This window comes from Heloderma suspectum, chromosome 9, assembly GCF_057233095.1.
Source record: "Heloderma suspectum isolate Gila_16-S chromosome 9, 16-S_ref, whole genome shotgun sequence".
Taxonomy (NCBI): Eukaryota; Metazoa; Chordata; class Lepidosauria; order Squamata; family Helodermatidae; genus Heloderma; species Heloderma suspectum.
The window spans coordinates 35,719,877-35,737,438 of record NC_139466.1 but is presented as its reverse complement, the minus strand read 5'-3'; the positions used below and the strand labels follow the sequence as shown (position 1 = coordinate 35,737,438).

At 46.9% G+C, this 17,562-nt stretch overlaps 1 protein-coding gene across 2 annotated transcripts in view; it reads left to right on the top strand.

The window, feature by feature from the left end:
• COL4A6 (collagen type IV alpha 6 chain) overlaps window positions 1-17,562 on the top strand; it is a 298,701-nt gene that overhangs the window by 221,758 nt on the left and 59,381 nt on the right. For both annotated transcript variants that reach the window (XM_084814107.1, XM_084814108.1), the window contains exons 18-21: window positions 3,403-3,510; window positions 5,816-5,965; window positions 6,724-6,828; window positions 9,618-9,775. In XM_084814107.1, the coding sequence (XP_084670233.1) occupies window positions 3,403-3,510; window positions 5,816-5,965; window positions 6,724-6,828; window positions 9,618-9,775 (521 nt within the window). The remainder of the gene's footprint in view (window positions 1-3,402; window positions 3,511-5,815; window positions 5,966-6,723; window positions 6,829-9,617; window positions 9,776-17,562) is intronic.

Here is a 17,562-nt window from a genome sequence, read left to right as displayed (position 1 = left end):
TCTTTTAACTCACTCCAGCACCCACTCCCATCAGCATTCTCACTGACCCATCACACAGTCCCAGGCACTCAGCCACTCCCACCGTTCCATACATTCTCACACACCCACCAGGCACCCCCCCCCCCGCAATGTGTGGAGAAGCTATAAACCCTTAACACTGTTTAAACAAATAAAACCATGGGGCAGTTCCGCCACAGATGTCCTGATGTCTCTCTTTTTTCCTAGAAGCAACTGGATGGGGGCGGGGGAGGCGGTAGTGGGATGGGAGGTACCGCTGTGGTGGTGGCAGAGGAGGGCGTGAAGCCCACATCATTTCTGCACTAGAATTCTCTCCCCTTACCACCTGAATTGGCTTTATTTACTGAGTGGCGCTAAGGGCCAAACTAGACATGATCTTTTTCTTGTAATTAGCTCTTGCACGCAGGCTTTAAAAAAATATACTAGCCAGCGCTGGAGGCCTGGACAGGATCCTGGCATGGGGGGTTAGGACTAAAGCAGTCCTGATCCAGATTGGTGCCCCTGCACCTGGTAGGGGTGGGGAAGCGTCCGTTAGCTTCAAGAGGAACATTCCCCCTATGCAAATAATGGGTGCTAATCCAGACCATAACCATAGCAGGGGACAAAAGGGTTAAGGGGGAGAGGAGAGGAGAGGAGAGGAGAGGAGAGGAGAGGAGAGGAGAGGAGAGGAGAGGAGAGGAGAGGAGAGGAGAAGCAGGGCCATTCCACCAGTCTAGCTGAAACACTGTTTAATTTTTTCCTCTTCCCTCCTCATCCCTTTTCCTTGTATGTCATGTCTTTTAAAATTGTAAGCCTGTGGGAAGGGGCTGTCTTGTTTTACAGATTGCATGTAAGCTGCTCTGAGAGCCGTTTTGTCTGAGAAGCAGGATAAAAATACAATAAATAAATAATAGGATTCAAATCTGTATCAGAAGACCCACAGTCTCTTTTTTTAAAAGCCTGCACAAAAGGGCTAATTGTGTCACAAGCATCACGTCCTATTTGGCCCCAAGACAGGCGCCCCACCCATCGTCTTTCCCTTCCGCAGCTAATAGTAGCTTCAGGAAAGGACAGCTTCCATCGGAGACTGCACAGAGGGAAAGGTTCCGTTTAGGCAAAGGAAAATACATCTGGGGATCTGATCCTGCAACTCTTACATGGCCTAAGTCTCCTGTGGAAGTTGCCATGCCCTCCGAAGCACCGCATGAGAACACACATGCATCCTGGAAAGGAAACGAAACGCACATGTGCAACATATTGCAAGCTGATAGAGAACTTGGGGCCGGCGGTGGGGAGACAATTAAAAAACAATTTTTCTCTTATGATGCTCGCAGCTGCTGTCTCGCTTTTCACATTGAGCCAAGCCAAGTTCATCCATCACTACTTAGGGCTAAAGCCCAGGTGTAGGCAAAGTGCAGTCTGTGGGCACTGGTGCCTTTGGACGTCTTTCGTGGTGCCCACCAAGGTGACCTACTCCTCCCATTCTTTATTTTTTTAAAAAAAATAATTACCGGCAGCCGGAGTTGCTTCAAAGCAAAGCGAGGGCCTCTGCCTTGTATTTATTTATTTATTTATTTATTTATTTGCAACATTTGCATACCGCTTCACATCTAAACAGATTCTGGAGCGGTGAACAAGAAGAGATAAAATGAACAAAAGAGAAAGAAGAAACATGATATTAAGATTATTCTTTAAAAAAACATAGTGCCAGAATTTTTCAGAATATTCAGTCTTTGGGACATTTTACTTCTTGTGTAGCCACACCTTCTGTGGCAGCTATTTTGTGGAGGTACAAGGACAGTTTCTCAAGTTCCTAAACGTGCTCAGGGAGGTTGCCTGCCCCTGCTGGAGCCAGATTCTACTCCTCTGACTCTGGCCTCCAACATCTGCGCTTTCAGTAAATATTTCCTACATTTTCATTTCCCCTCTCTATGTAATTGTGATATTTAGAAACAGTCTTTCTCAACCTGGTGCCCTTCAGATGTGTGGGACTAGAACTCCCATCAATCTTAGCCAGCATTTATTTATTTATTTATTTATTACATTTATATCCTGCCTTTTTTCCTCCTTAAGGAACCCAAGGCGGCGTACGTAGTCTTCCTCCTTCTCCTCCATTTTATCCTCACAGCAACAACCCTGCGAGGTGGGTTGGGCTGAGAGTCTGTGACTGGCCCAAAGTCACCCGGTGAGCTTCCATGGCCGAGTGGGGACTAGAACCCAGATCTCCCAGCTCCCAGTCCAACACTCTAGCCGCTAGACCATACTAGTATTTCCACTGGCCAAGATGACTGGGGGTGTTGGGAGTTGTAGTTCCACACATCTGGAGAGCACAGGGTTGGAGAAGGCTCTGGCACAGTGATGGCTGAGCTTGGGGAGGTTCTGATAAAGCAATGGGATTGTGCGTTGCAAAGTCGCTACCCATTTATTTATTGCTTGCCTGTATTGTCTTTTGCATAGTTTTTGTTAGTGCTGTGCCAAAAATTTATCCCACAATTTTTTCGACCATTCTCATTCAATCTGATAGAAAATAAATTGCTTTTGAAAAGAAATTCAAAGGAGGAGAAATTTTGGAGAAATTCTCATGGGTTGGGTTTGAGGTTCTTGTGCCACCTCGGCCACCTTGCTTGTGAGGTGGCCGAGGAGTGTGCATGAGTGTCCTGTCTGTCATTGTACAGTAATCTCTGTGGCAGCCTGTAGCCTTCCCACACTTCCGTTAAAGCCGTCATGAGGAAGACATCATGAGGCAATTCCTTCCACGGGGCTTTTTCAGTTCAGAAAGTGCAGGTGGCTTGGGAGAACTGCAGAGCCATGGAAAGATGTGTAATGGAGAGGGAAAACACACACAGCACCGTCAGCCACCTCACAGTGATGAGATAAGCTCAAAAAGACCACCAAAAGAAATTCAAAATTCTTCCTCAGAAAAGTGGAAGCCTCAACACAGTTGATGCTGTTGCTACCTATAGAAGCAGTACAGTAAACCAAAAACCCTTAGGGAAGAAGAAAGAACCTGTGCTACAACCCCTGCCAATAGGGGTTCTCACAGAGCCCTGTCTGTGAGAAATTGTTGGAGAATTTCTCCTCCCCTAGGAGAAATGTGGCGAAATTGTCCCCCCAGTTTCTCCACCTACCAATAGTCTGGAGAATTTTGGGAGGCCAGTGGTGCACAGCTCTAGTTTTTGTATTGTTTTTCTCTTGTATGCCGCCTTGAGAGATGGTATGCCACCCTTAAAAGTTGCCTAAAGCTCACTTTAAATAAATAAAATAAAAAATAAATCCTGTGTTGCTTGGATATTATACATCTGTGGCAAGTGCTGGCCATTAGTGGAGGTGATGCTGCGGTGGGTGAGATGAATGCAGGAGAGTTCTGAAGTCTTTCTCTTTGCTTTTCTTTTTTTAAAAAACTAGGCCCTCCTGGAGAGCCCGGGACACCGGGAACCCCCGGCAGTAGAGGTGAAGAAGGGATCAATGGTTTACCCGGCCTTCCTGGCCAACCAGGATTTCCTGCACCCCCAGGTAAACCAGTTGAGAAGCATTGGCTTGAGTGATCGTTCCAATGGTATCTGACTTCTCAAAAATTGGTTAAGATGTCCCTTAGGTGCTCTCTGAAAAGCACTGAAGATGCCAGTGTGAAGTAGATTTCATGCACGTATGCTGCATTATGCACATGTGGATAAAATTCTACTGGAGGAAAACTATAGAAGGAGTCGAAGACCAAACTGAATCTAGATTGCCGAAGGCGCAAGTTAATTGCCTGGGTGCTGTCTATTCCTTTTATTGTTGTGTTTTAATTGTGTTTTTATGGGTCTGTTTTTAGGTTATGTTTCAGATTAAGAGTTTGTTTCTAACTGGTATTTTGTTGTTATTAGCTGCCTTGAGCACCACTTTTGACAGAAAGGCGGGATATAAATTAAATACATAAAGTGAGATATAAATCAAATAGATAAATGTCAAATAGATAAACAAAGAATAAATAGATTATCTCAGCACCAGAAAGGGCTCAGAGGGAACTATAGTAGGGCACTAGTTTCACCCTAGTTCAGGGGTCTGCAAAGCAGTGCTCAGGGGTGCACTGGCTCCTGCCAGGACCCCTGAGTGTGCTGGACCCCACTGCTGGTCCTCTGCCTCCTCCAGACCCCTGCCTCCTCCAGACCCCTTCCTCATGCATCTGTTCGCCCACCCATTGCCACTCCCCCTCACCGCTACGTCTTGGAAGCTGAAAGTCTCCCAATGACCTGATTTCTTGCTTCCTCCTTGCTGAGGTGATTCAGCAGCCGTGGCCAGCCCCAAAGTGGTGGGAAAAGCAGCAGCAGATGGGTCCCAGGTGAAGTGGGCGCAGGTGGGTGGCAGAAGTGTGTGGGGGGGGAAGGAGTGGGATCAAGAAAAGGGGAACTTTAGGGAGGATGAAGAAAAGTGGGAATCCAAAAGGAGGACAAGAAAATGTGGCCACTGACTCCCCAAAAATGTAAAATATGCCCATAGCCTTGAAAAAAATAATCACATGTGCCCATGGGCCCAAAAAGGTTGCCTATCCCAGCCTTCCTCAACCTGGTGCCTTCCAGATGTTTTGGACTACAACTTCTAGAATTCCTGCCCCCTGGCCATGCTGGCTGGGGCTGATGGGAACTGAAGTCCTCTGAACCCAGTCCAATTTGTTTACATCCTTCTTAAAGTGCCCAGAACTGGACACAGTACTGTAGGTGAGAAACGCCGGGAAATCATGGGGATATCTGACCAACATCAGTTGAAGCTTTTAACAAATGAAACAATCAGACAGTCAGCCCCTGTGCTTTGAATGATGATCTATCCACCAGTCTATCAAAGGCTTGTAACCTACCTGTCCACTCCTGTGTTATTTGTCTTCATTTTCCTCCTCCATTTTCCTCTGTTGTCCTAATCTAGCTGATCCCTCCCATTTCCTCTTCCCAGTTTCAAAGAGGCATTTTTGGATGCTAGGTCCAAAGGCTGGTAAGCATCCAAAGTAGACCCCAAAAGGAGAAAAACATGTGAACCGCCCAGAGAGCTTCAGCTATTGGGCAGTATAGAAATGAAATAAATAAATAAACATCTCAGGATGCAAAGATTTTATTTGTGGAAAGCCCAACACGTTTTGGCCTCTTTTTTACTTTTAAGGCCTTCTTCAAGGGGTTACCAAACATCTGCAAAAATTCTTATAACAAAATATCTCTGCCAGTGAATTACAGCAGGAGATATTTTGTTATAAGTATTTCTGAAGACATTTTTGTAACCCTTTGAAGGAGGTCTTAAAAGTAAAGAAGGGGCCTTAATGCATCAAGCTTTGCATCCTGAGACATTATTGGATGGTAACCTACCTGATAGTCAGCTGCGATGCCCTGCATGTGCCACAGAGGGAAATTTGTTTCCCCCTATTTAGCAATTAAAAAATAAACTCAAATATATGGAGGGAGCAATCCTATCGGGATAGACAGCCACCTCTGAGCCTTTCCGCCACACTCCAGATGGCCTGCATTTGCAGCTAGATGGCGGATTTCGGCTGTCTAGCCATGGGACATCGGAGCGTGGGGTGGGGAGGTCGGACGACGCATAGGAAGTATCATACCTGCACTTCTGCGCTCCCTGCTCCCGAGAACGCCCCCTTTTGTCCCACTCCACACTGATCTTCCAAGCACGGAGCCTGCTTGGAAGGCGCTTTTCCAGGAACCATCCTCGTAGTGCGGGCTCCAAGGTCGGTTCCCAGAAACCAAAGAATCCTATGGCTGTCTAGCCACTGTCTAGCGGCCACAGGATTGTGCCCTTATTTCTTTATCTATTTATTTATATTTACATCTGTCTTCCGTAGGTTCCCCAGGTCTGATGGGATTCCCAGGTGCCCCAGGACTTAAAGGCGACGAGGGAGAACCAGGCAGAGTAACGACTGGATTCCGCGGCTCACCCGGCAGAGGTGGAGCTCCAGGTTTGCCAGGACCTCCAGGATTACCTGGCCCATCACGTAAGTACATGACCTAGTCCAGCTTCCATACTGCCTTTGTTTTAAGCACGCACGTTTGTCCGTGTTCACCCTTCCCATGCGTTGATGCTGGGGTGGGGAACCTCAAGCCCATTAGCCAAGTCTGGTGTCCCAGTCTGGCCCGGGGGATTCCCTGCAGGGCCCTGGCCCCATCCCCTGGCCCTGACCCCTTTCTCCCAAGCACCAATCACTTGGTGGCTTCCCTGCTTTTGTGCAGTTTCCCCCGTTCCAAATGCCTCTCCTAAGGCAGTAAGAGCTTGAAGCTGCAATATGCTTTAAAGTAAAATATGCTGGTATTTTTTGTAATTTTGGCCCCACCCCTTACACCTTTGGCCCCTCCCACCACTGGAATGTGGCCCCTGAGAGCTTCTCCAAAATGGAATTCAGCCTATGGCACCCCTGCCATAGATGACTGGAGCCCAGGATGTAGCTGGTCATTTCAAATTGATGCCCAACTCCTCGCTTTTGCACCTCAGGGCGCTGAGTGGCTCTCTTCCTGCCCCCTTTGCCTGTGGGGCAGTGCATTACTTTCAGTCATCCTCACCGCTGGGATGAGGCTCCTGAGAGCGCCTCCGCAACTGAATTCGGCCCTCAGGCGGAAAGAAGTTCCGCGTCCCTGCTTTGAGGAAACGTTGCAGGTTTTGCCATTCGTGGCCATGCAGTTTTCTAGATGCCTCCTCACCACCCCTCAACCCAAATGCATCGTGGATGTTTTTTTTTTCTTTATTACAAATCTGCAGGTCCCATAGATACAGCAGAAGCCATCTTTAGTGGAGAACCTGGGGAGCCAGGAGCCCCTGGACCAAGAGGGCCACCGGGGACCTTTGGTGTTAAAGGGTACAAAGGTGAGCTGAACTTGGGGGGAGCCACTTCGGGGCCATCCTCTCCGTTGAGCAGACAGGAGGAGGGAAGGGGTTGCCTGTACATCTGCTTGCTTGTTGCATATGTCATTGTATATATTTCTAGAGGTACAGTTATTGCCTGCTGGTGGCAGAGATGTGTTTTCAAAAGGGATGGAGAGGAAGAGGGAGCAGCCATTTGAACAGTAGGGGGCAGAGGGCAATATTTATTTGTTTGTTTGTTTGCAACATTTGTATACTGCTCCACTTCTTAACAGATTCCAGAGCGGTGAACAAGAGATAAAATGAACCAAAGATAAAAAGAAGAAACATGATATTAAGATTATTCTTTAAGAAACAGAATACCAATAAAAACCGTGGCTGATCAGTTAAGGAATGCTTCCTGGAAGAGAGCAGTTTTCAAGAGGCACCGGAAACAGCACAGTGTTGGTGCCTGCCTGACCTCCAGGGGCAGGGAATTCTAAGGAAAGGGGGCCACCGCACTGAAGTCTCTTCTCCTGGTGGACTCCGATCAGGCCATGGGTCTATGTGGAACCACTAGGAGCATGGTATGGTAGCGGGAGGTTCAGTCAGCTGCCAGGTAAAGAAGTGCCCACCTAAGGAATAGAGATCCCTCATCAGTAAAGGGTTACTCATGAGTAAGACTCCTCTCCTCATGAGTAGACCTTTCCTCAGGTTACTGATGGGAAAACATCTGTGCCCTAGTTCTTGGACGTTAGTATTGTGTATTCCCTGACTACGTAGTTCTCTTCACTAGATCCCCTATGTTTGGATTGCCTTCAGACCTTCCTTCTGGTACTGACCCTTGCTGATTGCTCATTTCTCTGCCTTGGTACTGCATGAAACTGGACAGGAGAGGCAAAGTGCTGCATTACGTTCTCCCCATACATGAGCCTCTGGGGAAGACCCATGGCCTTTTCTGTGGAGAAGGTATTGAATCCTGGCAAGAGGCTTTTCCAATCTTTTTTATTAATAATGATTTTATTGTGGTTTTAACAAAACAAAACAAATTGTGGAAGGAAAAGAGGAAGAAAAACAAACATTACATGCATAAAAATACAAATATTCCATTAAGTACAACTTTCTACAAATGACAGGAGATTATGCATAAGCTTCAACAAAAGCAGACCAAATATCGATGTATTTGTCCATTCATAAGTGGCGCCTATATACCGCCCGTTCAAATGTTAATAGCGTTGTTAGGTCCTCAATCCATTGCATTATAGGAGGTGAACATTTATCCTTCCAATGTTGTAATATCACTTTTTTGGCTGTCAAAAGGGCTCAGAAAATCCATTTGTGCTGACCATACGTTAACGTCTAGGAAACCGGTGAATAGTTTAGGAGACCATGCACATCATTAAATAGTAAAGAGTGTTCCAATACAAAGTTTATCCATATTATGACCTCTTCCCAAAAGGAGGCAACTGTTGCGCATTGCCAAAACATATAGTTGAAAGAAACATTCGGTATATTATGTTTCCAGTCTTGAGATTCTTTAACCCATAGGTATTGAACCTTGGGCCTCTGGGCCAAATCTGACTCATCTGGGGTCCCAACCTGGACCTCTGGGCTGCTCTAGAAGGCCCTACCCCCATTCCCTGACCTTACCCCTTTCTCCCATCTGTGGATTATTTGGCATTTTTCTGGCTTTTGTGTGCTTTTTCCCCATTCTGAAAGGTTGACATGCCCTTTCTGAGGCTTAGCTACTGGCAGTAAGCACTTTCAGCTAAAATATGCTGGTATTTTGGCCCTGTCCCCTTTCACCTTTGATCCCAACCCCCACTGGCATGTAGCCTCTGAGGGCTTCTCCGAAATGGAATTTGGTCCTCAGGCTGAAAGAGGTTCGACACCCCTGCTTTAACCAAATATGGGGAGGATTGCACAGGAAACGTGCATGTGAACCAGGGGCTTACATCTGTCTTCTAGTGAGTCCTGAAGAAAGAGGCAGTATTTCATTAGGAGGAGGGAATGCTAGTCATGAGGAAATGTGAATGAGCCCTATTGAGAATGTATTGGCTTAATTCAGCTATCCTGCCAAACCATGGTTAAGGAAGCTTGACCACAGTTTGGAGTGTTGTCTGAATCAATAAACCATGGTTTGCAAACAGCTAGCAACCTCGGATCAGAAAGCATGGTTTGAAATGGGTTTGGAAACTAGGCTTCGGGTTAACCATGGTTTGGTGGGATGTCTGAACTGATGGACCTTGGGAAGCTATCACTGTTGCACTACCTCCAGGGGCCACTTCAAAGGCAGAGCAACAAAAGGAATTGAGCAGCAATAAATAATGATTTGATTGATTGATTGATTGATTAATTAATTATCATATTCAGATACTGCTCCACATCAAAAGATTTCAGAGTGGTGAACAACAAAGATAAAAGAATAAAACACTGTATTAAAACATTTTTAAAAATTTAAAAGAAACAAATTCTGAACTTAATAAACCATGGCTGGTCACTCAAGGAAGGCCTCTTGAAATAATAATGTCTTCAGGAGGCCCCGAAAGCAACACAATGTTGGCACCTGCCTGACCTCCAAAGGCAGGGAGTTCCAAAGGAAGGGGGCCACCACACTGAAGGGTCTTTTCTTGGTGAACTCCAGCCAGGCCATGGGTCTATGTGGAACCACCAGGCACATGCCCTCTGATGACCTCAGTGATCGGGCAGGTTGGTTTGCGTGTTGGATGTTTTGAAGCACCAACCATAGTTGTATTCTAAATGATGGTTAATGCAAACCTTGGTTTGGCTGAAGCAAGCTGCTCTTTTCCCAGGTGAAGGAGGTGATTGTGCTTGTGATGGAGGAGTGACAACAACTGGCTTGAAAGGGGAACCAGGCTCTTGCGGTCAACCTGGAAGACCAGGCAACCCAGGCTCCAAAGGACCTTTGGGAGATATAGGAGTTGGTGCACCAGGGCCGCCAGGATCACCGGTAAGATAGGAGTGCATTTCTCCATTCATTGATTAAAGGTAAAGGTGTCCCCAACCAGTTGTGTCCGACTCTAGGGTGCGGTGCTCATCCCCGTTTCTAAGTCGAAGAGCCAGCGCTGTCCGAAGACGCTTCCGTGGTCATGTGGCCGGCATGACTGAACACCGAGGTGCACGGAACACTGTTACCTTTCCCGCTGAGGCAGTACCTATTTATCTACTTGCAATTTCTTGCTTTAGAACTGCTAGGTTGGCAGAAGCTGGGACTGAAGATGGGAGCTCACTCCGTCACGCAGCGCTCGGGTCTCGAACTGCTGACCTGCCGACCTTCCAGTCTGCAGTTCAGCGTCTTAACCACTAAGCCACCGCGGCCCCATATTCATTGATTATGGGGTATCTAAATAAACACACAGAATCAGTTTTTTTAATTCCTTCTTGCATGATGGGTGCAAAGTGCCAGAATGAAGATATAACAAAAGAGAGATAGCAGCCTGGGACCGTGTCATGGGTAGGTGTGGTTGGGCAACTGCTGAGGGTCCACACCCCAGGAGAGCCCCGCTGTCAAGAACCCCCTGGACTTGCTCCTCCTCTCCATCACTGCAACTTGCTTGTTTTCCTGCCCCTCATTCTGGCCCAGACAACAGTGGTGAAAAGGAGGAACAGCAGATGCCACTGTCTGCTTACTCACTGGCTCTCTACCTGTCAAGCAATCAAGTGGTACCAATGATGAGAAAGAGGAGGAGGAGCAAGAACAGATGTTGACAATGGCGGGGAGAAGGTAGACTCACTGAGGGAAGGGTACATTGAGGACGTCTTGCCTAGTGCTGTGCCAAAAATTTCTCCCACATTTTTTTTGACCATTTAATTTGATAGAAAAGCAGTTGCTTTCGAAAATAAATTGAATGGTGAAGAAATTTTGAAGAAATTCTCATGGGTTGGGTTTGCGTTACTTGTGCTTACCTTACTTAGCAGGTGCCTGGGGAGTGCGTGTGAGTGACCTGTGTTTCATTGTACAACCATATCTCTGGCAGCTTCCCACACGTCATTGAAAGCTCACTGGAAGGCAGCATGAGGTAATTCCTCTCATAGGGCCTTTTCAGATCAGGAGGTGATCAGCCTTAGGGGATAGCAGTGATTAGATACGCTCAAAAACTCCACACACAAAAAGAATTATAAAACACCGTGAGAAGGAGGCAGAACAATGGAAGCCTCTTTCATGGCGGAATAAAACTTTCAGGAAACTGGAGAATAGATTTTGGCTCAGCACTAACTCGATCTCTTTCCTTCAGCTAGATACAACACTGCTTCCCACTCACACCTGCATTGTGATGAATGCAAAATGGGGGCCCATCTGCCAACACGGTGGATGCTGTTGCAGTACGAAAAACCCAAACCCCCTTCTGAAAAAAGAAAGAAGCTGTTACAAACCTTGCCAACGGGGAGCCCTGCCTGTGAGAAACTGTTGAGAATTTCTCCTCCCCCTGGAGAAATTTGGTGAAATTGTCTCCCAAATTTCTCTCCCCACAAATAAGGTGGAGAATTTTGAGAGACCATTTGCACACAGCTCTAGTCTTGCCCAAGGCTCCTCCAAAACCTGGAGCCGACACCGATAGCAGTTCTGAGACATTCTTATCCAGCCAGTAACTACTTCATGAATTCAGCCATTAATTAGAAAGCCACTGTGGGGTGCTAATTGCTTATTAAACCAGAGAGACCTGGATTTCAGTCTCCAGTCAGTGCAGCAGCAAAGTGGATGACTGTAGGAATATAAAGTGGCTGTAAATCCTTTGCATTGCAATGGGGATGGCTCACAAAAAGCGTATTGTTGCTGGAAAAATCCATTTCCCTCCTCCAGCTAGGGGCTGGATTGCAGGTAAGTTCAAAGGAAACAGGGAAGTCTAAGTCATTGTTCCTGCTAATAAAAACATCCTGGTGCTTCGACCCTGCAAGTCTTGGTTCCGATACAACACTGTGCAAATGGCAAATTACATACCTCTTCCTTCAAATGCCTCCTTCAAATGCCACAGTCCCTTGATCTCCACATCCCACTCTAGGGACGCAATCCTTTGCGTGTGTCAGGGTTATGACCTAGACCCCCTGAACAACTCCGTAAGGGTCTCTTGCCTCCTTAAGAGTCCCACCTTCCTTCTTTTACCTTCCCCTTTCCAATAACATGGGATTTAGGCTGTAGCCATGGAGTGATTGACACTCTAGACATGGAGTTTAACCACAACAGTTTACTGGTAAATTAAAGCAAGCAAATCACAACTAAAGATATTTATGGAATAGAGCTGAGTGATACAAAAAGGCATGAAGAGAAAATAAAACTTGCAAAGTACAAGTTCCTTTACCCTAGCTATCCTTAGACTTTTCCAGGCTGCTTCTTCCTGCTCCCTCTTCAGGCTCTGGTCTCCCAGACTTTGCTCATGCTGGCTCTCTTGTTCTCTTTATATATCCTCCTCCCTCAAAAGTGAAAGTATTGCTTCAAACTTGAAGAAATCAAACTTAACTGGGGAAATGAAACTGAAACTTAACTGGGGAAATTATCTCAGGGATACATACTCCAGGGGAGTTGCAGTGGTAGAAGAGACAAAGGAGACAGAGGCTAAGAGGTAAGTGGGCTACAGGAAGCCCAGAGGGCTGCCCTTTATCCTTCTGAGTGGCTGTGAACTCACCAGGTGCTTCTGAGAGCTCCAAATGAATTGGGGGTGTGTGGCCTAAGTACTCCCAGCAGCTGAGTGGGCGGGAAGCTTCAGTCTGTTTCCTGCCTCCCAGCTGAGAAGAGAAGAGCAGAGCAGAGCAAGCTGCTCCAGCTGGTCCAGGGACTACAGAAGCAAGCAAGCTCCCAGAGAGCGAGCAACCAGAGCGAGCAAACAGGGGGAACAAACAGGAGTTGGCCAGGGGAGTTGCAGTGGTAGAAGAGACAAAGGAAACAGAGGCTAAGAGGTAAGTGGGCTACAGGAAGCCCAGGGGACTGCCCTTTATCCTTCTGAGTGGCTGTGAGCTCACCAGGTGCTTCTGAGAGCTCCAACTGAATTGGGGGTGTGTGGCCTGAGTACTCCCAGCAGCTGAGTGGGCGGAAAGCTTCAGTCTGTTTCCCCCCTCCCAGCTGAGCAGAGCAGAGCAAGCTGCTCCAGCTGGTCCAGGGACTACAGAAGCAAGCAAGCTCCCAGAGAGGGAGCAATCAGAGCGAGCTGACAGGGACAGCAAACAGGAGTTGGCCAGGGGAGGTCAAGGGGGAGGTCCCTAACATTTTTTTTCTATTTTAACTAACTTTTTTCATTTATTTGTCTTGTAACACACACTTCCACACCAGTGGGACTCTGCTTTTAACCTCTGTTGAGTAGAGGAGCAGGCACAGGCTAGTCTAGAACAATCACAAAGCTAGACACAAAAGGGAAAAGAGGCAATGGAAGGACAAGACTCTCCAGTGGTGGTGACCTGCAAGGAGTGTGCAATGTTTGTTTTCTTGCCTGAGAACAACATGGCCTACACCTGCAACAAGGGCAAGTTGATCACACTGCTGAAAGAAAAAGTAAGTGGACTGGCGCGGCGACTGTCAACCCTCCGGGGAATAAGAGAACACGAAGGGTTCTTGGACAGAATGGGGGAACTACAGCAGCAAAGGGAAGACCAGAAGCTTGAAGAGCAACAGCAAGCTGAGGCAGAAGTGGGAAATGCTGAGGTGAAGAAAAATGGAGTAGAGGATACTCCTTGGAAAAGGGTGACAGTGAGGAGAAGAAGAACTAGACGCCACTCTGCACCAGTGGAAGCAGTGGAGCTGTGGAACCGATTCCAGGTACTTGCGGATGAGACTGGAGGACAGCCTGCAGAGGAAGAATCACAGGGGAACCTGCATGAGAGTGAGCAAGAGGCTGAAGGTCAGTCAAACAGAGGCGATGAAACCCAGGCCTACAGCTAGAAGAAGAGAAGAGTGGTAGTAATGGGAGACTCCTTGCTGCGTGGGATCAAGACCCAAGTATGTCACGAAGACCCGTGGACTTGCCAGGTATGTTGTCTCCCAGGAGGATGGATTAGAGATGTGACTGAAAGGTTGCCTGCACTCATAAAGCCCACTGACAAGTATCCCTTCTCATCCATGTGGGAACAAATGATACTGCCAAGCGGAGCTACGAAGAAATCACGTCAGACTTTGAAGCTTTGGGAAGGAAACTCAAGAACTTCGGGGCCCAGATAGTTTTCTCATCCATCCTTCCAGTAGTTAGAAGAGGGATAGAAAGGGAACAAAAAACACTCCGGGTGAATGACTGGCTATGAAGGTGGTGCCGACGAGAGAGATTTGGATTCTGGGACCACGGGCTATACTTCCTAGAAGATGGGCTGTTGGCTAGGGACGGGTTGCACCTCACAAAGGATGGGAAGAATGTGTTTGGCCACAGCATGAAGAACTTCATCAGGAGGGCTTTAAACTGAATCCTACGGGGAAGGGAGATGTAATGTTGGGGGTAACAATGGACGTAGGCGCATGCACTGCAACGGAGAGAACAGCTCTGATAGTGCCCAATAATAGTCTTCAGACACATGTAGGAAGAAAGCCAGACTATGAAGCACATGGTCTTCCATGTCTATATACTAATGCCCAGAGTATGGGAAACAAACAGAATGAACTTGAACTCTTAATACAGGAGGGAAATTATGACTTGATAGGTATAACTGAGACTTGGTGGGATGACTCTCATGACTGGAATACAGCAATTGAAGGATATAACTTGTTCAAAAAGAACAGGAGGAACAGAAAGGGAGGTGGGGTTGCACTGTATGTGAAAAATACATGTCTCTGCCCAGAAATACAGGAGGATGAGCTTGGTAGCCCCATTGAGAGCATCTGGATCAAAATAAATGGAGCAAAGAATAAAATGAACCTGGTGGTCGGAGTCTACTACCGGCCACCCAATCAAGGAGAAGACAAGGATGAAACTTTTGAAAAGCAAATAGCCAATGTTTTAAGGAAGCATGATGTAATAGTAATGGGGGAGTCCAATTTCCACAATATTTGTTGGGACACAAATTCTGCAAAACATGGCCCCTCCAGGAAATTCCTGCCTTGTGTGGTGGATAACTTCCTCCTACAGAAAGTAGAGGAAGGAACTAGAGGATCGGCTATCCTTGACTTGATCCTAACCAACAGAGATGACTTAGTGGATCAAGTAGCAGTTACAGGAACTCTGGGGGAAAGCGACCATGTTGTACTTGAGTTCTTGGTTCTAAGGGAAGCAAAAGCCGAGTGTAGTCAAACGCGTACCCTGGATTTTAGGAAAGCTGATTTTAATAAACTCAGAACAATGATCAGTAAGATCCCATGGCAAGCGACGCTAATGAGAAAAGGAGTCCAAGGTGGGTGGGAGCTTTTAAAAAATGAAATTCTCAAGGCACAATTACAAACAATTCCAACAAGAAGAAAAGGTGGAAGACAACAGAAGAAGCCAATGTGGCTTCACAAAAAGCCTAGGGATGACCTGAAAACAAAAAAGGACACATATAGGAAGTGGAAAGAAGGCCAAGTAACAAAGGAAGAGTACAGACAGGTAGCACAGAATTGCAGGGATGGCGTCAGGAAGGCTAAAGCTGAGAACGACCTGAGGTTAGCGAGGGATGCTAAAAACAACAAAAAGGCTTTCTTCAGCTACGTGCACAGTAAAAGATAGAGGAAATAAATGGTTGTTCAGCTATTAAATAAGGATGGCAAAGTGATAACAGATGACAAAGAAAAGGCAGAGGTGCTCAATTCCTACTTTGGCTCAGTCTTCTTCCAAAAGAGGGTCTATGAGCCCCCTGGCAAAGGCGAAGTACAGGCTGAAGGGGCAGGATTGCAGCTTGAGATCGATAGGCATATGGTGAAGGAACACCGCATTACTTTGAATGAGTTCAAATCTCCAGGGCCAGATGAGCTGCACCCTAGAGTAATAAAGGAACTGGCAGAAGAACTCTCAGAACTGCTGTCTATTCTCTTTGAGAAATCATGGAGGATGGAGGAAGTGCCAGATGACTGGAGGAGGGCTAATGTGGTCCCTATCTTCAAAAAGGGTAAAAAGGAGGAACCTGGGAACTACAGACCAGTCAGTCTGACATCAGTCCCTGGGAAAATTCTGGAGCAGATGATAAAGCAATCCATCTGGAAGCACCTTGAAAACAATGCAGTGATTGCTCCAAGCCAACATGGCTTTGTCAAAAACAAATCCTGCCAGACGAATCTGATCTCATTTTTTGATCAAGTAACCTCCCTTGTGGACCATGGGAATGCGGTGGACATCATATACCTCGACTTCAGCAAAGCTTTCGACAAAGTGCCCCATGATCTCCTGATGACCAAACTAGCTCAAAGTGGGCTAGATGAAACAACGATCCGGTGGATCCACAGTTGGCTACAGAATCGGACTCAAAGAGTGCTTATCAATGGGACCTTCTCCAACTGGGGAGACGTAACAAGCAGGGTACCGCAGAGCTCAGTCCTGGGCCCAGTGCTCTTCAACATTTTTGTTAATGACTTGGAGAAGGAGGTGCAGGGAATGCTGATCAGATTTGCAGATGACACAAAATTGGGTGGGATAGCTAATACTTTGGAAGACAGAAACAAAATTCCAAGTGATCTGGATAGACTGGAGCGCTGGGCAGAAAACAACAGAATGACATTTAATAGGGATCAGTGCCAAGTTCTGCACCTAGGAAAAAGAAACCAAATGCACAGTTACAAGATGGGGGATACGTGGCTCAACAACGCTACAAGCGAGAAGGATCTTAGAATTGTTGTCCATCACAAGCTGAATATGAGCCAACAATGTGATGTGGCTGCAAAAAAGGCCAATGCTCTTTTGGGCTGCATTCATAGAAGCATAGCTTCCAAATCCCGGGTAGTACTAGTTCCCCTCTACTCAGCACTGGTTAGGCCTCACCTGGAGTACTGTGTCCAGTTCTGGGCACCACACTTGAAGAAGGATGCAGACAAACTGGAGAGGGTTCAGAGGAGGGCAACAAAGATGATTGGGGACTGGAAACAAAGCCCTATGAAGAGAGACTGAAAGAACTGGGCATGTTTAGCCTTGAGAAGAGAAGACTGAGGGGAGATATGATAGCGCTCTTCAAGTACTTGCAAGGTTGTCACAGAGAGGAAGGCCAGGATCTCTTCTCGATCATGCCAGAGTGCAGGACACGGAATAATGGCCTCAAGTTACAGGAAGCCAGATTCCAGCTGAACATCAGGAAAACCTTCCTGACTGTTAGAGCAATACGACAATGGAACCAATTCCCTAGGGAGGTGGTGGGCTCTCCCACACTGGAGGCGTTCAAGACGAGGCTGGACAGCCATCTGTCAGGGCTGCTCTGACTTGGATCCCTGGACTGAGCAGGGGGTTGGACTCGATGGCCTTGTAGGCCCCTTCCAACCCTACTATTCTATGATTCTATACCCCTTCCCAACAAAAACTCCATGCCTCTAAGCCTGACCTTTTTTCCCCTTTGCCTCTGTAGTTCTCAGACATTCACAGCATGCTTAGAGAAAAGTTCTACAACTCCCAGCATTCCTCAGCCATGTTGGGAGTTGTAGGACTTTTTTTCTGTCTAAACATGCATAGGATTGCGACCTAACTAAACCTAAGTACATCTATCTGAAATAAATGCCTATTCTTCCTCTTATACCCTTGCCTCCATTTCTGTCCTCTACCATTTCCCCTGTGTTAACAGTAAGCTCCTCGGGGCAGGAACCTGCCCTTTTGTACTTTATAAAGTGCCATGTTCGTTGAAGGTACTATATAGATAACTAACACCAACAACAAC